Genomic DNA, 26,643 nt, shown 5'->3' on the forward strand with positions numbered 1-26,643 from the left:
TGCATGTACATAAGATATAAATCGATCTTACATTCATGGCCCATAGAAATCCGATACAATTATTTATAGCGTGGCCAATCTATTATGTAATGTAATTTTGCGGACAATTGCTTAAAATATAAAGTTAGGGGCAATACTTAACTTCCAACACCATATTGACATCAATACTGAATCCCTATAATGATTAGTTATCCAAATTTACAGTTGTAAGTCATCATTTCATATTCGATATTGGCTCGCTGTATATATTTTATCTTTTCAGCTTTTCAGTAAAGCACTAACATCTTATCTCAAACTTACACGTATGAATTAACTATATTAAATCAATAAATACGTTAGCATTTTTTTTAATTCCGGATCACACATATACAGAATAGCATAAGCCTACGTCATACCCAACAAACAACAAATACAATGACAAAGAGTTAATACAGACAGACAGTTACAATATTACTAAAAACAGTCGCAATATGAAGAGTGCAGTCACAACAGGCACAATATAGTACAATATGCTAGGAGTTGAAGTAGTTTTAATGGCATCCTGTTCATATTGTGCTAGCCCTTTTCTTCTTCGCATTCATTCTTCTTCTTTTATTGGTTTCTCTCTGCAATTGGCGCTCAGGACTTGCATCTTCATGCTATTTAAAGGATATGCTCATGTCAAAGCCAATTTTTTTAAATAAAATTTACTTCTGCAACTCCTGTATAAATCTGTGCATGCAATTTTGTTCCGGGATATACTTTTGGAATGTTGAATTTTACTTCTTAAAATTTTGAATATTTCATGCTTATTATCATTGCTATGAGATTAAAAGTCGCTGTTAAATTTTTATACTTTCTTTGATCTAAATTGCGCGCCAACATTGTAAAATGGCAAAGAACGACGTATCATCAGAGTAAAAAACAACCAATCTGTGATCAACATGTACCAAATCTGTTTCATATTACTTCAATCAGCCTCTTGTGTAGCCATGCTGGTTATTGATGTTCAAAAGCAAAACAACAACCACAAAACAAAACAAGTCGCAAACTTAACTAGGCAACAGCATAGAGTGATGATTCGTATGAAATACTTATAATAGTATACTTTACTATTGTTAATAACATTCAGTTACTTCTTTTTAAGCCGTATGATTCTCCATTTAGTTTGTTATTGTGTCTTGTTTTTGTCATCACTAGGTTAACGTTATTACAACAAAAGCTCATCATGAACATGTGGATTTTTTTATTGCGTATCCATTTGCGCCATGAGAACCTATTATTCACCGTTTAATAGTTTTTCTTTCCTCTTTCGACAACCCCGGGAATGGCATATTTCAAACAACTCGACGGGTGTTTCTAGAAAAATCAGAAACCTGGACTCCACTAAAAACTGGGAACATGGACCATGTGCATCGGTAGGAGAGGAGTCCTCTGCTATTCTAGAAACACCAACCGAGTAGTTCATAAAAAGTCATGTCCTGGGTAGAAGAAAGAGGAAAGGAAAACTACGACACGTTCAACAAATCAGTTTCCATGGCGCAGATGGATACACGGTAACGATCCACGAGTTCATGATGACGACCATAAAACTTGTGTAGTGAAAAGCTTGTGATGTCATAAGCATAAAATTTGCGGACGAAACAGAAACTCTATACAATGAAAAAAAGCAAATTTCTTTATTATGCCTTATCTTTGCGATGTTATACTTTGTACAGTTACTTCTTTCGACTGTCGGAATCGATTTTACTCTACTTGTAGAAATCGCGAAATTACACTTTAATGGTAACATGGCTGAAAGGTTTAGTGTGAATTCTGGTCTTAAGCAAGGATGTGTCTTATCGCCCATTTTATTTAATATTTTCATAAACAGTGTTGGTGTTAATGGTAAAGGATTTATGTACTTTTATATGCAGATGATTTAGTGTGTATTGCTGAAAATGAGAAAAATTTACAGTTCATGTTACATAGGTTAAATAGTTGGTGTAATCAAAAAAACATATGCAAGTTAACTTACAAAAAACCCTAAGATGCGGCATTTTAAAAATCCATCGGAACAACAAACTACGGAGTCATTTATATTTGAGAGCACAATAATTGATATTGTCGATAGTTCTCACTATTTATGTCTATTATTGACACAATTTCTAGATTTTAATGAAATGGCAAAATCAGTAGCAAAATCTACCAATATAGATTTTGCTATATGGGGTACCAGGAATTTTTCCTGCTTTGGTGCTATCCAGAATAGGGCTATAATGTTCTCTATGGGAATGGGAAAGTAAAACGCTTTACTATGCCATCAATGGTGACATGGGCTGGAAACAACCATGCACAAAATTATGGGTGTCTGTATTCATTATGGATAGAGACAACTATTAAGTTTTTAATTGGAGTTTAAATTTTGAAAAGAAAAAATGGTCATGTAGAGTTAAAGAAAATTTAAAAGATAGTAATTTTGATAGATTTGAAAGTATATTATTTGAAAAAAATATAAAGAATGAGCAGAAAATAGAATTTTAGCTCAAGGCATTTATAAAACGTTACGTACATATAAACTATTTAAAAGTTCCTAAGGGACAGAGAGATCTTTATTTTGTAATATTCCACATACATACAGAAGCACTCTCGCCATTTTTTCAGGAGTATTTTCACGACTAGGTTCGTTTAATCTAAAATTTATTTGTTGTGGTTTAACGATACTCCCGATATCGAGTATTCAAAGCAGCCCGTTATGTAGGAATAACATTGATAGTATAGAACAATTATTGAAATAAATATTTTCTCTAGAACATTCCATGTTGCTCAGAACTTATAACATATTTCATAAAAATTATCTTCTGAGACGATAAAGAAGACACCACCAAGTACCCTGATAATGGGTACATGTATGTACAAGTAATAAAAAGCAGAAACAATCACCGACCAATACATTTCCGAATTATACTCGAACTCGGATGAATCGGACCTCGGATTGCTAAAAAGATTTTGGTCTCACTAACCACTTCCGGGACAAATGGCCACCCCCTATGTAGTAGCAAAAGCCCACTGAACCTAGACCTATGCATTGAAAGTGTATTATTTTTGTATATTCTGATTAAAAGTAGTCAAAATAAAGCTGAGAATGTATACTTTAAAATCATATATGTAATTCACTACAAAAGTGTATAAATATTGTTTACATGTGTGAGTAATTCGCCTCCATGCTGTCAGTCAACAAAAAGGTAAAATTGTGGATTTTCAGTATTATTTATTCAAGCAAGAATTTCTACAATCTTCGTACCTTTAGAATAATGAGTTGTAAAGCCTTATTTTTAAAGCTTCACAATGGTATGCAACTTTAAGATGTAATTTGTCCTGGGAATTCACAGTGAAACTTTTAACATGTAAAGTAATGGGAACGTGAGAAGTGGTTAGTGAGACCTTCGCCTAGTCACTTCGACTTCGACTTTTGAAGTTTGACTGTAAATGTATTGAAAGGAAACCTCTAGAAGATTTATATATTACACACTTTTAGAGGTTAAAAATACCTAAGTATAAAACTTATATTTCCGAGTGAATTACTTAAAACAAACATTTTGGAATCATTTTTTTAGTGAATTGTAATGTCATTTAATCATCGTATTAAAAAAGAGATATAATCTTGGCCAAATATTGCTTCATCGGAGAAACACAAGAACAACAATGGGTAAATATTTTCGAGTGAAATGAGAAAACACCAGTTTAAATGCTTTTATTGATCATATCATAGGTTGTTCGACTTCAGTGATGTGAAACCAAAATTTACCAGGTTCATTGCAGTTTGATTCTGTATTTATGGAGGTTATTGCCTCTGTTGAGGTATTGGAATGCACATACAAATGTTTTTCTGTCGTTTCTATCACCACCTGCAATAAAATCTAGACCATTTATTACACAAGGCTTATTAGGTGTAGCAACATGGTCAAATTAACCGTCAGATATATACTATCTAATTGCTTCTTTTAAATCAACCTAACTTAAAATTGAAACAAACCCTATATACGACATATTCAACTAAAAACGTACGAGTTTGTATTTATATTGAGCTTCATATATAAATACATTGTCTTAGTTATATGCGCACGAGTATCAAAGTGCTTGGAAAAGTCTAGAAATTTTGAAATGTCATGAATCTTAGAACACATGTTGAACATGTTATTGATCACATGTTAGATTTTTTATCAATCTCAAAATACTATAAACTTTTGTCCATACTTTAGAAAGGTTAATACTAAATTCGTAAAAAAAACTTAACGTCTTCTTTATGTTGTTTTTTTTTTATAAAATTGTGATTTCAGCTGATGAATATAACAATAAACAAGGATAGTAGTAGCCGAATGATACTGCCTTCTGTGTATCAATAAGCTACTTACACCTGCATATGCAATTTGTGTGTCGTGGTAGATGTGTCTAAAGAACGTTGTAGTTCCGTCGGTGATGACCATTATTTCAAAGAAATCTTTCAGCTTTAAATTTAAATAATATAAAATGAATTAAATGTATTACACTGTATAAATTGGTGCCTTGCCGTCACATTTTAAATACAAGAAACATCGAAAAGTCTTATGAAACCATTTCTTTACCATGCAGTTACAATTAATCTTATTTTCTATTTGGTCACTGTGACATGGATCACTTTCTTCACTGTAATAACACAAAGCATTCATTTTAAAAATGGTTATATTTAAGACCTTTCACATATTTTAACAGCCCAAACAACAGTTAGTTTCCCTCTGAGTTTTATTGAGTTTTTAAAACTGTTTCTGATACTTAGTCTAGATATGTTGATATTGAAAAATCCCAACCAAAACATAAGCGATTATTTAAACAGATAGATGTAAACAATTTCACGAAAAAATCAGACAATATCTTGCTAATGTTAAATTTTGTTTTCATATTACCGTTTCGGTTTCTCTACGAAATGATGCAGAGAACATCCATCTCCCAGTAAAATTGATTGAAAACAGTCCCTCTACCTCTTTAGCGAAAGGGGATAGATAAGATTGACATATACTTTGATATATCGTTAACCCTGTATCACCAGATAATGAATGAAAGGTCCCTCCACTATATACACGGTCCATAAGTGGAAGTCCTTTTACGGATCCTATTACGGGTTGAAACACGCAGAATCCAACCACATACGCCTAAATAGAGAACAAAAAAAAAACAAAAATAATGTTTTGTATGATTTTAATTAAACAATGCTGAAAATAAAAAAAAAAGAAAATCAATGTGTATCCAAATTATTTAATCTTGGTTTCTGCTATACCGATGACGTACTATCGTTAAACAATTCTTGTTTCGGGTATTTTATACACTGCATCTAGCCCAAAATAATTTCAGATAGAGAATACTACAGACACTAGACACTGAGAATTCAGGTCAGTATCTTGAACTACACTCAGAGTTCGACGGTAAAGGAAAATTATTGACCAAACTTTACGACAAACGCGATAACTTTGAATTCCGTATTGTCAATTTTCCTTTAATCTGTGGCAACATCCCTTTAGCACATGCGTATGGAGTTTTCATATCACAATTCATACGTTATGCTAGAACTTCCCGTCACCACACAGACTTTTTGTACCGTGCTAGACTTCTTACAATAAGCCTTTTGAACAGGGTTATGTTGTTACAAGATTGAAGTAATCGCTACGAAAAATGTATGGTCGTCATCATGAACTTCTGGATCGTTACGGTATATCCATCTGCACTGTAAGAACTGATTTGTTCAACGTGTCGTAGTTTTCTGTTCCTTTTTTGTCTACTCTGGACTTGGCTTTGTATAAGCAACTTGGAAGGTGTTTCTAGAAAAGCAGAGAATGCTTACCCTACCGGTGCACCTGCTCCATGCTCCCAATTTTTAATTGAGTCTGAGTTGCACATTTACTTTTCTTACTTTGTATGTATCATTTCGGTTATTTTATGTTCTTTGTCGTGTGTGTCTGTTTCCACTGTATGGTCTTTATCCCTGGATTACATTCCTTTGATTTTTGCTAGAATCTTGGTTCCCTTGGTTAGTACTTACAGTGGTGGAGCGATAGCTGCTAACATATTTCACTTGATGATACAAGCATCAAATTTAGTATAAAGCCACCACAGTCCATGTGTAACAAAAAAAACAATTGTTGGCCAAGGAAAAAATCGGCCATTTTCAAAATGACCGCCATTCTTTAAAAAAATGCAATTTTCGTCATTTGTGAATATGATATTTTTGTTTTAGATATCAAAAACTACATTATCTTCAGCAATTATTGAATGATAAAGCACCATAATGGTATTAAAGACGTTATGCTACATATATAAGTACAGTAACTGTTCATGCGCTCTTGCTGCACTGTGCATGCGCTATATTGCAGAAGAGAGGTATTTCAAAATTTCCAAATCTTCAGAGCATATAAAGCAGCATAAAGCTGCGCATTGAAGTCCTGATCTGAAACATTTGCAGTTGCCAGAACAACGTATTTTGTATCCACATGTAAGGAGTTCTTGACATGATGCTATTGGTGGCAAGGAAGTCAAATGTGGAACCTAAAGTCCGCCATCTTTCTTCCATCCCAAATTTGAAGGCGATGGTAAATATTGCCACTTTGAAAGTGTTCGTCCCCAAATATATCCAGCTTGCCTTTTCTCATGTCAGGGCACCCTTTGATGGATGGCGGAATACAATTGTAAGGACGCTGTTTCCGTACAAATAGATCGAGGCTAGCTTCATTCATATTACTGGTACCACTGGAGCAGTCATACATAACAACAACGAATTCTTCCAGTACCCTGATATCATTTTCTGCGATGTAGTCACATGTTGCATTTTGAAACAATCCAGCCCTGCCAAGCGGTCTTTTTTCCCTTCCAACAAATGCGGATACCGTGTCGCAGCCTGTAAATGCATGAAAAAGGGGCAGCGATTTACTATTTTGGACCTAACGATCTAGCAATAGAATGGATTGGAATCCATCTCAAGTCTTTTCCCCTGCTAAATGTGATCTAAAGCTGATCGACATTTTAACTACATGCATCACCATCTCCACCACAAGTAGTTGATGCATTTCGCTCTCGTCATCGGCATCTTCATCTCTTGATCTTTTTATCTTTAAGTGAAGTCTTTACTCATTGTACAGAATTTTCCGCGGGTGTATTGAGGAGAAATGTCATAAATTGTCATATTTTCAATAATGAAAACAATGGTAGGTCAATGAATATGTATATTTTTCAAAAAGTGCTGCGGGAAGTCTCAAAGAATCTACATGAAAGTTAAAAAAACAGCTCGTAACTTCCTTCACAGGAGATATTTGTTTGCGTTTTCTTGTATTTCAATGACATACCCAATGCCATTGCAATTTTGCATTTTCTAAACCATATAATTTTTCACATAGCGGCGACATTAAAACAAGCGCACTGGCGACCTCAGATACGTTGACATGTGACGGATACGTGTGAAGAATCGATTTAGTTGCGAAAGCAGACTACGCTTTGAGTTTCTTATATTTTGAAAAATAAAAACATTTTTCATTGAATATTGTAGTTATTTATAATATAATTTGCAAAAAATTAGTAACTTGTGTTAAAGATGTCTTAATTTCCTGAACAAAACATGGTACCCCCCATTTACAAGTATAGTATATCTTATCTTAAAAAAAGTATTCCATATCCACCAATTTCTAGGCAATATTTCCTTTCATTGAAAATTTGTTATGCATGTCATTCTCCGAAATCTGCATAAATGAATACAGAAAGTTTTTAAGATAACTTAGTATGTAGCAGCTTAGTATTTCGTGTAAATGTGATATGTTTAAGACATTGCATGAGTGTACATGTACAATTTGAACTCTCTAAAGCATTTGGTTTATAAGGTTCATGATGTATCATCATAGATAATTGAAGTTGATGAACAATTTGCCAACAAAGAAGAGACAACATTGTAAAAAAAAACGTTAATTCAAGATGCAATTTGACAGTGAATTTGCATGCATACCCCCCACCCCCATCATTCAAGGAATACATGCATATAACAGTTATTGTGAGGGGCATAATTAGCTTTATTATATGTCTGTACATCACTACATGAATATTTGCTTAAAGATGCTAGGGGTAAGTATTTATAAATGTACATGTATATTCATGCAATAATTCAATGATTTGTCTCTTATATAATATGGCTATAAACATACTTCAAGGTATGTTTTATAGTTCATAGTTAACACATGTATGATTAACAGGAAGGATCATGCTGTACCTGTTCCATAGGATACGATTCCATTAACACCTCCATCCAGTCATTAGAATGCAGTTAAAACACAATTTACCACAAAACCTTTTTTTAAATACACTTTCCATTGAACACATAACTACTTATATTTCACTAATACATCCAATTTCAACATACATGTATAATGTACAAATGAATTATGGCAAGTAAATGCTTCCCTTCTGTTAACTCTACAAACAGTTCTTGAAATCAAAACTGAATCCAATTGCAGGGAATATTTATTCACAAATAAGAAGTAAAATTTCTTGTCACTCTCAGTTGAAAACTGTTGAACTTCGGTAATATTCTATACTCGAGATTCCATATTGTCACGAAGGTGATAGAAACATTAACCATTAGCAAGGTGTACCCTGCTGTTCATGGTTTTGAAGCTTGGAGTTTGGAAATATCTCTTTAAATACAATAAAATTCAAATCAGCATATATTTCATGCAGTTAAATTACTGGTCATTCATTTAAAAAGCCACTTACGGCCGCACGGGTTGAAATGAATTAGACAATCAATTACACATATTACAAGAATTTGACATGTCACTGAAAATTACTGAAAGGAAAACATTTAAACAATGATTTGCATCCCTTGTTAGATAGCGTTTGTTCAAAAGAAGTACTTTACAATTTTGATTAAAACTTTAAAAGACGATTATATAAACAGACATTTACTAGTATCAATTTACAAATTTGCGATCGGGTTGTAATATATTTATCATTTCAATAAACATTTCGGCAGACGAAGATTTTTGAAATTCTGATGGCAGTTGTTCGATGTATGTTAGTGGGTCAGTGATGAATGAACCCCGACCAAGCCGGTCCCGCACATAGTTACAACCGTCTTATACCCAACCAAAGATTATTTAAGATACAACTTACCCAAACTTGGAGTATTGTTTTACTGGTACATGTATGACTTCAGAATCCGTCGATGACTGAATTGTAATGTCTCGGTAAATGCAAAATGACGTCTTATTTGTTTACTACAAGTGCTCTGACGTTTCAAGCTTCTCTGTGACATCAAAATCGATACAAAAAATGCTCTCAAATTTGTTATGTTGTGTTTCTTTATAAAGATGAGGGTCTATTCAATTGTTTATTTTATAGATTAAAAGAATCAAGGACTACATTTAATACTAAAAATATTCTTATGTGCTATTTGCAAAGATTTGGGTTACTTCCGGGATACATCTCCCAACTTAAAGCGTCAAGTATTGTGTGCGTGATCAGACGTCAACCAGATGTACAAGAAAACTCTTTAACATACCCGCGCAGGCACGTACAATGATATTTTATCTCTTGAGCTACAGCATCTCCTGTACTAAGTTTTGCTAGAAGATTTGGGTCTTGCAGATTATGCGCACACCAATTACGTTCATTATTCAACTTCATCGTCATAGTCATAGCTTCAAGTAGCTCAGTTAAGGGTACCTGTTTCTCACATATGAAACAGTCACCGTGTATGGACGACTGATTTTCTGTTGGTACTGGAGTACTTCTTCGGATAAATTTCGATGATATTTCTCAACCTTCTAAGTTGACTTTTGAAGGATGATGTTTCTTTTGAGCTCTTTTCAGTTTTGTGTTAATAAAAAGCATTCTGCAAGATTCATGATACTGTGCCTGATTTTTCATTAAGGCTGTTTCTATTCCATCTTCGTCATTAATCCGGCGAATATCTAATTATATAGGCATGTCATTTAATTTGGCAAATTCGGGAATATTTTGAAAGAGTTTCATACCTTGATTTTGACAGATTTCTTTCTCATTGCGGGTGATACAAGTGTTTCATGAAACACTTTAACCCTGCTTCTGCTTGGCAGACGGGGAAAGTCGATTTCTCTCAACATTCGCGTTACTTATAAAAACAAAACTAACTTTAAAAAAACAGAATAAATGACAGAATAAGTAAATACGACTCCCATTGACCAAAACTGACTTATGATATGAACGATTCAAAATAACTGAAATAAATGTTGTGAGGCCGAGGGAATATCCTTTTACCACCTTACATTAACACTTTTACGTATGGGATACGACTTGGTTTGACGATATAGTTCCTACACCCAGTCCGATCGTTCCCCCAGTGTCATTTAACTCCCGTGCAATCTGTTCACCATCCGAGGGACTTATAACCCACTCCATATTGGCTCGGCATTCTCGCGTCGGCACTCTCCGTCAAATCGGATACGACATCACGACCATTAATGGGGTGGATCGTAATGTATTTGGGAGACTATATTTCTACAAAAAATAAAGCTACACTAAAGGCCATGCCGGGTTCCACGACTGTCACCATAGTATATGTAAATTGCACCATAGTGCATGGTAGTGCTTGCAACTTACACTGTTGATATGCAATCATAAAATTAAAGCAAGATAAACTGATAAGAAAATCAAGAATAATTATATATCCTGACTGTTAATATCGATAGGACAACAGACCAAAACGACTCAGACGACAGAACAGAAAGAATAGAAGACAAAACACAGAACCGCATATTTTCACAATGCTCAAACAGGACCCCAGAAGTCACAAATTCAAGTATTGCGGATTAGAAAATGGTTGAAATAAATGAAAAATCTAGCCATTTACCATTCAAGAGTAAAATATATGGGCTGATCCTACCTAGTTAACATGATGTATAAATGGCCACTTTTAAGATTTGCAGCTTGCAAAATGTGAATTATTTTAAAAATATAGCGGCCATTTTGAAAATGGCGGAAATCATGTTGGCCAACAATTGTTATCGAATTAGTAGTACCTAAGGAGTAATTGTGCAAAATTTCATGCTTGTATCACCATGTGAAATATTTTGGTGAAATATTGAGCTTAGCCGGTCCACTATTAATATAGATATGTATTGTGGTTGTATAAAAGGGAAAAAAATTCTTTTCTGATTTTGATGACTTTTTATCCTTGTAAATAACAACAGTGTAAAATAATATTCATAATCCTTTTGAGAACGAGAGCCATCTTATTAGCCTTCATTAGCATTGCAGTCATATAATTTTTTGATCACTTACATTTATTAGGTTGAAAGAAATATTCAACATGGGAATACCGTCAGCATACTCTATGGATAGTGAACCTGTAGCTGCAGTTGATATACAATTAGTTTGAACAGAAAAACGAGTTTTTCATCTGTGTCATATATATATTAAAAAATAAGAACATAGATAAATCAACGTAAAAATGTTTTGGGTTAACTTAATCAGTTATCAAAGGAACCACTATTCAAGCGGAAATTAAAGAAAAGTATGTTTCAAAGATAAAGACTAAAGAGGGAAAAACAGCCACGTACATAAAAACAAAAGTAAATGAGCAATTCGGATTTCACTTAAAACCAGTAGCATGGATCGGATGCATCGGTAAGGTAGGCGTACACAATTAAAAGTATAATGAAAATAAACGTGAATGCTCAGCCATTTTAGTTGATAATTGTTAATTGTCTGTCCTGTGTACCTTAGGCAGTTGGTGACAATTGACCGAAATGGTTTCTTATGTTTACAATATTTGTAATAAGAACCAGTTGTACAGTTGATACCTGTTTGAAATACCCATTAAAGTAATAAGTAATATGAAAAGTGATGTTCTCTGTGATCTTTTGATCGGTGTTATCATGACTATTTGTACACTTACAGTTACATGGCTCCCCATACTTTCTGAACTGGATGGATTGTCCAACACAGTTCTTCCCGCCGTTATGCGGAGCTGGGTTTGAACAGGATCGTGTACGGTTTACACAACACAAAAAACATTCTTGTACATTACATTGTGACCATTCTGTCCATTGTGTCCATCCTCCGTCAACTGCAGACAGTAAATAAATCTTATTTCATAAATGAAAACAATGAATATAAGTTACAACCAACGATCGATCAAGTGGAAAATATTTATTTACAGGTACAATGATATGCTGAAATTCTGAAGGTCTGAATTCGAACAACTCCCTGAAAGATCAATATATTAACACAAAATGGTAAAAGAAAAACGGATGGGGATGTGAAATAGAAAAAGAAGGCTACACACAGCTTCCTGATACTTAACAAAATAAGCCGTGTTTTGTATGACCCATAGACTATACTATATAATTCATCGTGCTAAATATACTCAACAAGTTTCTTGTATTTTAACCAACAGATTAGTTCGAAAATACACGATGTCGATATCACTGAACATATTTTAGATACTTGATTATGTCAATTGTTTTCTTTAAGTTATGAGGCAGACTTAAAAATAAAAGTAGGTTTCTTAAGTTATTTACTTAATACCACCAATGCGGTTATAGTGATAATTGTTTGACATAACGAAACAATTCTTATACCTCTTTCAAATTCTAAATAAATCAAAGCTCTTTAGATAATTAAGTGACAGACATATTAGACAGTAGACGACTCATGTATGTAAAAAGATCTACAAAATTCCTTTTATTTCTTACTTAGAAACACTCACAAAGCATGTATATCATTCGCTTGATGCAAGTCCGAAAAAGGTAAATATATTTATATATAAATTGTAAATGATATTGACACTTTGCAAGAGTTATCGTTCTTGATATGCTTGATATATGAGGTAGGTTAATGCATATTTTGTCTTAAATAAATTACACAGTTACATATAAAAAAGACGATTGTTACGTAAAATCTCAGCTTATTGAGTCAAGAAAAACATCGTAAATCTGCTCAGTAGTCGTTCTGTACAAAGAATGACCTCTGCAATTTACATTGTTTTATTCTTATATGAATTGGTACGTAAGTATAAAGTATCATTATTACCTGGATTATTATTCTTTTTATTATTTTTGTAATAATAGTTTCTTGACAGCTTCTTCTTTATCGTGTTATGACCCGTTCTATAAACTGGGAAGGCAGGATGATATATATACGGTACACCTGGATAGTAATAGTTAGCAGTCAAAGCCATATCCGATCGACTTGAATAAGAAAGGACGCCAAACCAAGTCATAATAGGTACAAACATAGGACTGTAGTACTGGGACGAGAATAGTTTTTCTTGTTGGTTAGAAATCCTATCGTCTGTCGGAATTGGTGTCGCTTTTTGATATTGTCTACTTGAAAGTTCCTTTTGCCAAGAACGGTAATGCCATGCTGTGTAAATAGATAATTTTGTTATCATACTTAAATAAAAAATATGAAATTAATGAAATTTGAATTTTCAATTCAGATTAAAAGCTAGTTTTACCTTCTCCATTATGAAAAATCACAATACCCAAAACAAGTATCTCGAGCATTCTCATACAGAAAGATGTTGACTGTTACTATCCCTCTATATAATACAACATAAAATTACAAGCTTTATAATAAGATAACATATGGAAAAGTAATTTCCTTTTTCCTCTTTCGTTAAGTTTATTCGATATTCATAAAATATATTTAAATACGTCAATGTGTGTTGACGTGAAATACCAAGCTCCAAGCAGCGGCAGCTGTTCGTTTCCTTTCTTACTAACTGCTGCAGACAGGCCTTTCAAAATTCTCGAATATTATTCAAATCAAATGTCGTTTGACAATCGGATAAGGTCGCCTTAAATCGTTCGCTTTGTCCAGACTTTGCAAGACTCTTACATTTCTGAGAGGGCTGGCTGTAGCGTCTAGAGTGAATTTCGAACGTCAGACTCTGTTCGGAGCTTGTATTTCCTATTGATTTATTTATCAAAAGCAGGATTGTTGGTTTATGTGACCAATCTAAACAAAAGTGGTGTATACTAACCACCTAAATGTATTAACTATAGAATGTTTAAGACAAAGCATTGTTTTGATTTTTTAATAAATCTTGATCCCAATCTTTATGTTATTTTAGATGTGTTAATAAAAACAGTCATTTCAAAAAGGCATGAGAATGTTTCTTATTTCCAATTCCAAATTCATTTCCAACACAAACACCAGAAATCCAAGGAGATAATTTCAAATGAAATACTTTCGCAAACCAGTATTTGGTAAAAACTTGAAAAGTTAAGAAACATAATGTTCCTTTACCTTCACGTTTACGTTTCTTCTTCTTATTCTGAGTTTGAGCATTATTCCTACCCCTTACACGGTCTACATAAGCTAAATCACGGGCAGCTCGCTCAGGAACAGCTCGACAAGTCCTATAATGACGTTGAAGATTATCTCTCCTCATTTCTTTATTGCAATATATGCAATTACCACGTTAATGTTGTTGCGCAGGCATAGTGCCTCAAAAGTGACTCAATTGTAACAGCGGCGGTTTCGGAATGGAGATATGCTTTGCAAATAACAGACATATAGTCCTTATCAATAACATGGCATATACATCTATAGTCCTCTTTAGAAATACATCTAACAGAGTCCTTCAACTTCTTACAACGTTGTATATCAGCTATGCGGCGGGGAAAACGTTCTTTAAACTCTTTAAAAGACATTTTCTTCTTAGTAACAACAACAGCATGAGAATGTTTCTTATTTCCAATTCCAAATTCATTTCCAACACAAACACCAGAAATCCAAGGAGATAATTTCAAATGAAATACTTTCGCAAACCAGTATTTGGTAAAAACTTGAAAAGTTAAGAAAAATAATGTTCCTTTACCTTCACGTTTACGTTTCTTCTTCTTATTCTGAGTTTGAGCATTATTCCTACCCCTTACACGGTCTACATAAGCTAAATCACGGGCAGCTCGCTCAGGAACAGCTCGACAAGTCCTATAATGACGTTGAAGATTATGTCTCCTCATTTCTTTATTGCAATATATGCAATTACCACGTAAATGTTGTTGCGCAGGCATAGTGCCTCAAAAGTGACTCAATTTTAACAGCGGCGGTTTCGGTAATACTAGATACCGCCGCTTTTGATGCACTACAACGTATATGACGTAATGTAATGGAGATGACTAAATTACAACAATGACGGGTATTTCCGGAAAATAAGGAGAGAGCAACTCTGAAATAAAGATGTGCAGCCCATGGAAACGAAAATAAAAACGCCAAAAATGTCGAAACGGAAACCAATTCCGGAAAATTCTGGAATTGGTACAACTAATAACCAAAAAATAAGTTAAAATTATATAAAAGTGCAACGGACGGAATGGGGAGAGCAACTCTGAAATATAGATGTACAGCCCATGGAAAAGAAAATAAAAACGCCAAAAATGTATAAACGGAAAACAATTCCGGAAAATTCCGGAATTGCTACGACTAAGAACCAAAATATAACTTAAAATCATATAAAACAGCAAAGTACTTGAGGAAAGGGGAGAGCAACTCTGAAATAAAGATGTACAGCCCATGGAAACGAAAATAAAAACGCCAAAAATAATAAAAATAAAAATATTGATGTGTGTCAGTTGGTTTTGAGTATAGGTCCGTGGAGAGCTCTCCCCCCGATAAGGTGCTGGATGTATCGAGGAACGAGACGCTAGTAGCAGATCTTTCGTGAGTGAACTTAATTGAAAGATGTTGACTGTTGGCACGAGCGATAAAATTGTTTAGTTCTTCTTCGTCATGTGTCCACTTCATATTCATCGTCCTGGTATAGGTTTATTGACGAAGATCTTTGTTACTGTCGGTAAAAAAATGTTATACGTCACAGGTATTCACCTGATTAGGTAGTGAGTTGTGTTCACAGACCATTTATTTTCATACACACTCAGTTTATTTAAGGCACTGAAGAAGGTCATTTGCTGACTGAAAATTTTGCCCATTATATACTTTATTATAGTGTGTTAACATCTTTATCGGTATCGTTGTACAATCCTTTAGACTTATATAATTATTTTTGTTTGTGCTGCATCGTCATGACTGGACGATCCGATACCCATTAAGTTTGCTGGTTGGCAGATTCCTTTAGAATTTATATATATATATACAACGTCTCAGAATGTGACGACTCTATTCGCTACACTGCTCCATCGGATCAAATTGATACAGGGAAGGTATGTAAACGTCTAGAAAGGTCTGAAAAATTCCCTACGGTATTAGAACTGTCAAATTTGCGATGCAAATTTTTGGTCGTTCCCTCCGCGGGACTCGAACTTGTACCGCTGTGACATCTATGGCAACACCGCCTGCACAAAGTCCTGCGCCCTACACCACTCGGCCAGCTAGGCATACTTCATCCAATTATAATTCTAATCATGAGATTCTTCATGCTTGTAGCTCTTTTAGATTGGTCGAGAACGTCTTTGCCAGAAAGTTCATACTTGCATGAACTTCGCCAGATCGTTCATACATGCATCAACGCCAGTCAACCTGAAACCAATATGGCGGCCGTGTAGTTTGAAAAAGTGGGGGCAATGAACTAAACGGCATAATACAGCCGTAAGAATAGTTTATTACATCCACATTGATTTACCGGTCAAGTTTGTTTACAAAGAGTAATTTTCAGCTCGGGTACAGAATCAGTTACTTATAAATTCCTAAAATCTAACTACCAGTAAATTCGCCCCAAAATTAAATTGTCCCAGAACTAGATTTTATATATAAATATACTGGTTCAACACATTTAAAAAACGATTCCAAATGTCACGAGATAATTAAAAGGAGTAAACAGCTATTTTCGGTTGTTCACGCATGTATGAACGACCGAAAATAGCTGTTTAATCCTATAGTATACCCTCGTGAGAGTATACCGTATATGATTCGAGTCGGTCGTATTTCCGTCATTTGTGTAATATGATATCGCCTAGATAGCGCCTCAATTTGTTGACGGATTTTTTTTCACTATCATACTTTGTTGAATAGTTAGTAGCAGTGAAAGCGTGGTTGTCTTGGGAACTTGGTAAACATATAACTGATGGTTTCCAGTTTCATACATTTACAGTTTGTCTCTTGCATACTATCAGATCATTATGCAAATATAATAATGTTTTTAAAAGCCAGATTAAATGGGGGGCGTCCGTGAGTCTACCTTTTTATCCTTGAAACCATTAATTAATTATAAAAGGGGTGGAATCACTTCAAGTATTTAAATCAATTGGTTGTCTTTTGGAAGCCATTTCTCGTTCAGATTGAATTTTACATTCAAAGTAATGGCGTTATTAAGTTGGGTGTTCTTTTCATGTATAGGGGCATTATTTTTCTTAAGATGGCACATTTGTGCGCGTGAGGGTATTGTGGGTGTGTGAACTAGGGTTCTGTGATTTTTTTCCTCACTTTATGGTTATTTCTCAATATATGTATTGTCTGTTCCATCATGAATGATAACACCAATAGAAATATGTTAACAAGTCCAAGTTCTAAGCCAGGCATACATGGTTATCAAAACAAATAAGCAGCAAAGGTCTTAATTGTTTTTCTTGTATAATTGTACAGACAATATATACAAGTAACCGTCCCACAGCAATATGTTTTTAGGATCATAACAGGTACATGTACTTTTAATTCAGTCGTGTTCGGCTTTTAAAATTAATGCAACTTTATACACGATAATAAGAAAAAGGACAAATCAAAATTATCAAAAGTACTAATGAAATTAAACAGAGAATTGTACTTAATCTTACATTAAGTCATTTACTAATTGTGTTACAAAAACAAGTGTTGTAATGTTTAGACATTGTGATCTATGGGCATGAAGAAAGCACGACGTCAAATTTGACCATTTTTGGACGGCAAAGCTATTTATTTTGAATTTTTCAACACACATCAACTGAAGCATAGTTCACTGATTTTTATCATTAATCAGAGATAACTCAAATGAATTTCTACGCTAGTTTCCAAAATTTGGTAAAATCTGAGTGTTTTTACCCCAGTAAGTAAGTAATAAAAAAAGACTTATGAAGTTACGAAATTATTTTCTCGGTATATTTGAATATGGATCTAATGCATACGTACCAATTAAGAAAACTTTTATTTTGTTTAATTCAAAAGTCTCTGTCCTAAGAATGCATTGAGGGTACCCTCTGAAAATGGGAGCATTTAGAAAACGCGACCATTGCAGATTACCACGACATACCAAATTAAAAACTAAATATATTTTCTTTCGAATGAGACTAAAAACAGCCATGTGTCATACTATTAACCCATACTCGAAAACTTTAAGCTTTTTTACCCACAACCCAACTACAAGAATCATTGAAACACGAACATTGCTACACCTCAGAACTAACCATTCCAGAATTACATGTCAAGCATCTTTTGTACATAACTTAACGGCTATCTCAAGCTACAAAACAGCCATATGTCTTAACTTGACAAAGAAATATTTACAAATCGGTTCACCATCATGACAACGTAACCTCTTGATTTCATCAAGGTACATGAATTTGCATTTGGTTGATAATATTTTTTCATACAGAAAACAGCTGTTTTAAAGTAAAAAAAGAAAGTTCGCAGTAAGCCAGAAAGGGTGACATGTGATGTTTTGTTGAGAGGTTTAAATAAACGTTATTCTTTTTCCAGCTCAAAACAAGAGCGTCTGACTTTCGAAATTCACTACACTCAGAGAGAAAACAAACGGCCATGGTTGATTCTGTTTATCGGAAACGTCTCGGTCTGTTTGATGCAACGTTGTTGTAGGAAATTTCTAATGCTTTTGGCGTATCACGCCAGCAGCTTTAGGTTCAGGCAGTATGAACAATGGGACGCGATGAAATGTCGATAAACTATAGTTTAGTTTCAGAACACAACCTACATCAATGCTAATGATGATAGTGTAATTTATGTTTGTGAAGTTGTACACATCTCCACTATAGCTTCTGGTCACTTTTATTAAGCCCCCTTTTCTGAAATGTCAAGATCGCTGACCACTTTTCACTGTCAGTAAAAAGTGTTATTAATTTGAAGAGAAATGACACCAAAGTCTATACTTCCAGTAATATCTTAATTAGGATATATAAATTGAATAAAAGGTCGGTCGGTCGGAATAAGTCCTACTAGCGATTTGGTTGCTGTGTTGACGTTCTGGTATACTTCCAGACGTCACTACGTCAAATACGGATGAGTTTGTATTATAATGTTGAAACATATCAAAAATGAAACGTAAAAATCTCTATTTGTTTGAACAATTTCTACTTTTTACTAATCTTCGTGAAGATTGTACCCCTTTAAATTTATAATAAAATGAAATCTATGTACACATGCACTTAATGAAATAAAAGAGGATGAAAAACATTTATCTCTTACCATTACAACCTATAATCACTTCCTAATATACTACTATATCTGCTAGCTTTTCGACTCTGCTATACAGGATGTGAAAAACAGGGTAGGAGCACCTCTCATAATAAATTCGTGAAGCTGTTTCCAGTTTACTGCAGTACTAGTTTGGGGGGGTTAATACTAAGTGTTACTGAGGTGTAATGCTTTGAAATAGCAATATATACTCTTTGCGAAAGATATTACGCTTGTTTGTCCTTAGGTCTACCTCTTTAAGACACTTGATATCTATTCACACTCTTTTATATAATTGAACTATACAGCTAGACAACAACCAACCAAATGTAATCATATCAGGGTGCTTTGAATAGTACTTCCATTCGAAATGGACGAGAAGGTTTTCCTTAAGCATAGAAAAAAGATCACATTTTTTGGAACAAAACCTGTATCGAGTACTAAATCAAAAATCTTTCCGAGGACATGCAGTAGATCCAAAACAATGCTTTCAAGAAATTAATTAGCAATATCATCAATTCCACATTTTTTATTTCTTATATTTGTATTTCGTCTTCAGAGACCGGGCCATTATGTAATTCATTCAATTAGCGACACAGGTTGTTAACATTATCTTATTGGGTCACATGCAAAATTTTGTTTTCAAATCATTTTCGTTGATTTGAGGTCACAAACCCTAAAGTATTGTCAAAAATGGATATTGTTTGATAATGTAATGAAATGATAAGAATGATATAAATTACATAGAAAGCACCGCAGTATTAAAAAGGAGTATCTAAATGGAAATAACTATTTGATCTGTTCATAATTTAGATGACTTCTTGTGTAAATTATATTCTGAGTCATCCACTTTTGATGTAGAAAAATTCTTGTTCTTCCTGTCATCAATAAGGTGTTGTATTTGCATAGTTTCTTTTAGAAATTTTATGTCATATTTGTTAAAATTGCTTATCAATAACTGAACTTTTATTATATAGAACTTATCTGTCAATCGATATTAGGTACTATATTCAACGAACTTGCTGTGGTGCGTTTATTATTTTTGGTAAATGTTATACACCTCGATCCATCTTAGTTTTCTATATAAACGCAAAACATTGGAATTTTAGTATGCAACTAGTTGCAAATACTTTCCATTTTACGACGGTTTTGCTTCGTGAAATGTTTGTCATTCTTTTATTCATCATTTCTTTCCCTTGAAAACAATTAAGCGGATCGACATTAATGATTTGTTTTATATTTGACACAAGAATACATATAACGAATTTACCAATTTACTAATATGCTACGAATTTCATTTTTTATTATATTATTATAATTGAACGGTCAAAACGCCCTTACTCAAAATGATAATTTGTTAAGATCCAGTTTTTTTCATTAATTTTGCTTTCATTAGAAAAGCGAGGGAAGAGTTAAATAAGGTTTTTTTCCATAATGTGGAAAGTTACAATAGGAAACAATTGATTGATTATTGAGGTTTAAGGTGCATGGGCCAAGGGCACACCATTCCACCACCTGGGCACACAATCCAATTGATCTGTGGACAGAGAGGCCTAGCCCCCGGCTAGGATTCTGAGCACTATTTAGTCGCCTTTTACGACAAGCTTAGCTCTGCTGTAGGCCTATTCTTTTGACAATTGGACCTGCTCGGGAAAAAAACTATTTTTTTTATCGTGAGGAATCTCTACACTTATGTTAACTGGGTGGAACTTACAGCAATTTTAGTACGAACAACATTTGTACACGTAAAAGATATACTCTTCATATTTTAATTGAAGTTTCACACAGCTGGACGTGTCAGTTACGACGTCAAAAAGAATTCATAATTGGTTCGAAGATAATTTTTTTTTCTTATTTATTATTCTATTTTATTTCACATTTTACTCTAAAGTTGGATACTTCTTACTCTGAAAAACACTGGGATTTAGTAATATTCATGGGAAAGACCTTAGCAATTGTTTTGCAACAATTGTCCTTTAATATCTATTTATCTTGCTAATGAAATATTGGGATTTGAAAATAAATACTTATTGTTAAAAAAGTTCACTTACAAATTTGTAGAAGGATTCTAGAATTGCGAAGTACAACTGCTAATTTTATGATGTATAGGAAGCTGGTGCGAACTCCTCTAGATACAAGCATAAAAGTAAGAATGGTAAATTTCTGGAATAAGGTTATTTCAAATGATAAAAAAACTTAGTGGCATTTTGTATAAAATTATATTTACTTTGAACACTACTAGCAAAATAGAGTTAAAATGGTTGAATCATATTAAATATATATTTGACAACACAAGGTTTAGCTATATTTGGAACCAGCAATATGCTATACATTGTGCACAACTGAAGTAGTTTGTCAAACAGAACTTAATAGATTATTTATTCAAAAATGGCATTCTGATATCGATAACACCTCAAGAGAGGAATTTCATATTATTTACAAAAATAACAGGCAGGTGGAGAAATTTGCCAAAGGAAGAACGATAATATCGGTTTGCAATAATGGTTTAGGTACAGAGTACCACTATCTATACTTGTAACTTTCCAGATAATGATTCTTTTAGAAGTATATTAATTCCTGTATATTGTACTAGGTATCCTTATATTGTTAAAATGAAAGAGGTATATTTTGTAAATGTACTTAAAAAATGTCATTATTCATATGTAAATTGCAAAAATTACTCTAGATTTGTACCATATTTCAACCGTATCCACCATTTCTTTGTCAACATGTTATATCATATTTTTCTCTTGTTACAGAGGTACACAACAACTAAGGGGTTGTCAGGCTATAATACGGAAAACCTGACCGCAAACCATAGTGGTGCACCGTGTTTGGAAAGATGCCACTTTCCTCGCACGTTAAAGACCACTACTGTGGTATTCTCCCGGAGTAGGAACCATAGGGCTCCGCCACAGGAGGCTAAATTGCCGACCCTACCCACCTCTCCCTTTTTCCAGTGGCAATCAAAATTTGTCGACCCCATTGTCCTTGTGTCCTATCCCTTTCATCATCATTTCATGTTCATCTTATCATCAATTTCATGTTCATCGTCTGAATATAGCTGAAATATTGCTGCTCGGACGTTAAACCCCAACAAACAAACAAACAAACATCCTTAAATCCGAACTTCAGTATTGAATCTATGTAGTTTTCCTCAAAATGATAACGTCAAAATAATAAAAACAATATTCTGTAAATTTTATCGTAAACAAATTGCATTTTATTACATTTTAATTATCTGTTTATAAATCTTAAATGAATTTTACTTTGACGTACTTTTTAATCGACCCTAAGATATATATATATATATATGTAATTTCTAACTTTTCATTTTATAAAGTTTGCTATAGATCTATTTACAGGAATGTTGAACTTTTTTTTGTTCGTTTGGTTTTTTTTTGTTTTTTTTTTGTTTTTTTTTTGTTTTTGTTTTTTGTTTTTTTTTATTTATTTTTTTTGTTTTGTTTTTTTGCCAGTAGAGGTTGGGAACACAATTTTTTGTATTACTTACTGGTTAATTGGATTGAAGAACCAAGAGTAAATTAGGATCTAATACCTTATATAAGTACTGATTTAAAACCTCAAGTTATCTGAGATTCAATAAAACTTAATTGGAGTACGGGCATTACTACTGGGACTATCACAACTGTTTGTTTGAGTTTTCAAATATTCCGATACATTTTTAGTTTAAGGCCGCAACACCAGTCACCGTCATTTAACCAGTCAAACTGACAATCAATCTCCATTGATTGGTATCCTGATTATATTGGCAAGGAAAATATAATGTTTATACAAATGGTTCAGAACATGAGTGACCAACCAAGTCTGAGAATATTCTCTGTCGTTCATGTCAAAAATCTAAGCGGTATGTGACGTTATAAATCTTTGACTTTGGTTGTACTTATCATGAAAGTCTAGAATATTTTCTGACTTAAGTAAAGCCATTCCCGAGTGAATTCACGATTTGTAAGCCTTTCCCCCGGTGAGGAATTTTTTGGGGTAATACGATGGTAGAGGAAAACTATTGACCAAACTTTACGACAAACGTGATGACTTTTCATTCAAAATTGTCAACTTTTCTTTTATCTGTGGCAACATCCCTTCAGCACCTGCGTATAGAGTGTTCACGTCACAACTCATACGTTATACCAGAGCTTGTCGAAACTACGCTGACTTTTTGTATCGCACTAGAACTCTAATAAATGGAACAGGGTTATGTTGCTACAAGATTGAAGTCACTACAAAAGTTTTGTTGTCGTCATCATGAACTCGTGGATCGTTATGGTGTATCCATCGGCACCATGAAAACTGATTTATTCAAAGGGTCATAGTTTTTCTTTCCTCGTTTGTCTACCCCGGACTTGACTTCTTATGAGCAACTCGGCGGGTGTTTCTGGAAAAACAGAGGACGCTTACCCTAACGGTGCACCTGGTCCATGCTCCCAGGTTTTAGTGGAGTCCGAGTTGCTCAATTGCTTTCGTTACTTTGTATGTATGATTTTAGTTACTTTATGTTCTTTGTTGTGTATGTCTGTTTTCCATGTCTGATCTTTGTTCCTGGATTACATTCTTTTGATTACCGCTATAACCTTGGTTCTCTTGATTACTCTTTTAACAGACGCTGAGAAATTTATTACAGTAAAGTGAAACAGACAGACGGTCAATATGATTGCAATATTAGAGTGGGATATAAAAACTGTTGTTTTGCTTGAAGCGTGAATGGGTATACTCAATCGTGTATACTATCGACGTAGTATGCTATGTATGTAACAACTATTGTTTATGTATGAAACACTTATATAATTAAACCTTCCATAACGACTTCAGTATTTGACAAAGTGTAAAACCGTTGTAAACTTAACTCCTTTTAGACTTCAATGTTCGGTTTGTTTACAATGGACATTACTTGTAAATACAATATGCAAAGATGATTTCAGTTTATGTGTTTAATCTTAATAAGGTTGTGGAGTTTCCGCCATCCAGAGAGCAGGTAGCACATCTTATTGTTTGTTTGTTGGGATTTAACGCCCGAGCAGCAATTATTTCGGCTATGTGCAACTTTCCCAACACGTTGCACCACTATGGTTTGCGGTCAGGTTTTCGGTATTATAGCCTGACAACCCCAGATTGTAACACGCCAGGGGTACCCTATTCCACCACCTGGGGCACATAACCCAGTTGCTCTGTGGGCAGAGCGCCCTAGCCCCCGGCTAGGGTTCTGGGCACTAGTTAGTCGCCTTTTACGACAAGCTTTCGTCATTTGTGAATATGATATTTTTGTTTTAGATATCGAAAATTACAATATCTTCAGCAATTATTGAATGATAAAGCATCATAATGGTATTAAAGACGTTGTGCTACATATATAAGTACAGTAACTGCTCATGCGCTATATTGCAGAAGAGAGGTATTTCAAAATTTCCAAATCTTCAGAGCATATAAAGCAGCATAAAGCTGTGCATTGAAGTCCTGATCTGAAACATTTGCAGTTGCCAGAACAACGTATTTTGTATCCACATGTAAGGAGTTCTTGACAAGATGCTATTGGTGGCAAGGAAGTCCAATGTGGAACCTAAAGTCTACCATCTTTCTTCCAACCCAAATTTGAAAGCGATGGTAAATATTGCCACTTTGAAAGTGTTCGTCCCCAAATATATCCAGCTTGCCATTTCGCATGTCAGGGCACCCTTTGATGACGGAATACAATTGTAAGGACGCTGTTTCCATACAAATAGGTCGAGGCTAGCTTCATTCATATTACTGGTACCACTGGAGCAGTCATACATAACAACAACGAATTCTTCCGGTACCCTGATATCATTTTCTGCGATATAGTCACATGTTGCATTTTGAAACAATCCTGCCCTGCCAAGCGGTCTTTTTTTTCCTCCAAACAAATGCGGATACCGTGTCGTAGCCTGTAAATGCATGAAAAAAAGGCAGCGATTTACTATTTTGAACCTAACGATCTAGCAACAGAATGGATTGGAATCCATCTCAAGTCTTTTCCCCTTGCTAAATGTGACCCAAAGCTGATCGACATTTTAACTACATGCATCACCAACTCCACCACAAGTAATTGATGCATTTCGCTCTCGTCATCAGCATCTTCTTCTCTTGATCTGAGGTCTTTTCTCATTGTACAGAACTTTCCGCGGGTGTCTTAAGGAATTGTCATATTTTCAACAATGAAAACAATGGTAGGTCAATGAATATGTATATTTTTCAAAAAGTGCTGCGGGAAGTTTCAAAGAATCTACATGAAAGTTAAAAAACAGCTCGTAACTTGCTTCAGATGAGATATTTTTGCGTTTCCTTGTATTTCAATGAATACTTAAACAAAACACTACCGATAGATAACTTCCCGCAGCAGTTTTCAGGTAAAATGAAAAATGCTCTTTAAAATGAAGTATAAATCTACTAAAACCGACATATCGCATGCCACTGCACTTGCATTTTCTAAACCATATAATTTTTCGCATAACGGCGACATTAAAACAAGCGCACTGGCGACCTCAGATACGTTGACATGTGACGGATACGTGTGAAGAACCGATTTAGTTGCGATAGCAGACTACGCTTTGAGTTTCTTATATTTTGAAAAATAAAAACATTTTTCATTGAATATTGTAGTTATTTATAATATAATTTGCAAAAAAGTTAGTAACTTGTGTTAAAGATGTCATATATTTTTGCTTAACAAAACATGGTACACCCCCTCCCCCATCATGCTGTACCTGTCCTATAGGATACGATTCCATCCAATCATTAGAATGCATTTCAAACACAATTTAGCACAAAACTTTTTTTTTAAATACACTTTCCATTGAATACATAACTACTTGTATTTCACTAATACATCCAATTTCAACGTACATGTATAATGTACAAATGAATTATGGCAAGTAAATGCTTCCCTTCTGTTAACTCTGCAAACAGTTCTTGAAATCAAAACTGAATCCAATTGCAGGGAATATCTATTCACAAATAAGAAGTAAAATTTTCACTCTCAGTTGAAAACTATTGAAAGTCGGTAATATTCCATACTCGAGATTCCATATTGTCACCGAAGTGATAGAAACATCAACCATAAGTAAGGTTTACCCTGCTGTTCATGGTTTGGAAGCTTGGAGTCGGGAAATATTACTGTAAATACAGTAAAATTCAAATTAGCATATATTTCATGCAGTTGAATTACTGGTCATTTATTTAAAAAGCCACGTACGGCCGCACGGGTTGAAATGAATTAGACAATCAATTACACATATTACAAGAATTTGACATGTC

General features: G+C 34.1%; 1 protein-coding gene across 3 annotated transcripts; it reads right to left on the reverse strand.

Annotated features, from left to right (window-relative positions):
• Positions 1-3,696: 3,696 nt before the first annotated feature.
• On the reverse strand, positions 3,697-15,029 carry LOC148598730 (uncharacterized). Of its 3 annotated transcripts, none has more exons than XM_088561388.1 (7): positions 14,263-15,021; positions 13,042-13,374; positions 11,906-12,076; positions 11,290-11,360; positions 4,902-5,147; positions 4,374-4,466; positions 3,697-3,866 (listed from the first exon to the last, which is right to left on the reverse strand). In XM_088561388.1, exons 1-7 carry the CDS (start codon positions 14,405-14,407, stop codon positions 3,720-3,722), a joined length of 1,206 nt encoding a protein of 401 aa, XP_088417514.1. In that variant the 5' UTR covers positions 14,408-15,021; the 3' UTR covers positions 3,697-3,719. The 3 variants fall into 3 exon arrangements, with proteins under 3 accessions (XP_088417514.1, XP_088417515.1, XP_088417516.1); XM_088561389.1 differs by lacking the exon at positions 14,263-15,021 and adding an exon at positions 13,469-13,601; XM_088561390.1 differs by lacking the exon at positions 4,902-5,147 and having other exon boundaries at positions 14,263-15,029.
• Between the last annotated feature and the right edge of the window lie 11,614 nt (positions 15,030-26,643).

The sequence above is a fragment of the Perna viridis genome, chromosome 14 (assembly GCF_037379345.1).
Source record: "Perna viridis isolate PV_CMFRI_1.1 ecotype Kerala chromosome 14, ASM3737934v1, whole genome shotgun sequence".
Classification (NCBI taxonomy): domain Eukaryota; kingdom Metazoa; phylum Mollusca; class Bivalvia; order Mytilida; family Mytilidae; genus Perna; species Perna viridis.

What these genes read in the sequence shown, in the direction of transcription:
- LOC148598730 (XM_088561388.1), bottom strand. Translation starts at nt 14,407, where the DNA reads ATGAGGAGAGATAATCTTCAACGTCATTATAGGACTTGTCGAGCTGTT. An exon ending in TAAAAAGAATAATAATCCAG is followed by an intron (nt 12,077 to 13,041) that starts GTAATAATGATA and finishes TACTGTCTGCAG; the next exon opens with TTGACGGAGGATGGACACAA. An exon ending in GTATGGGGAGCCATGTAACT is followed by an intron (nt 11,361 to 11,905) that starts GTAAGTGTACAA and finishes TATCAACTGCAG; the next exon opens with CTACAGGTTCACTATCCATA.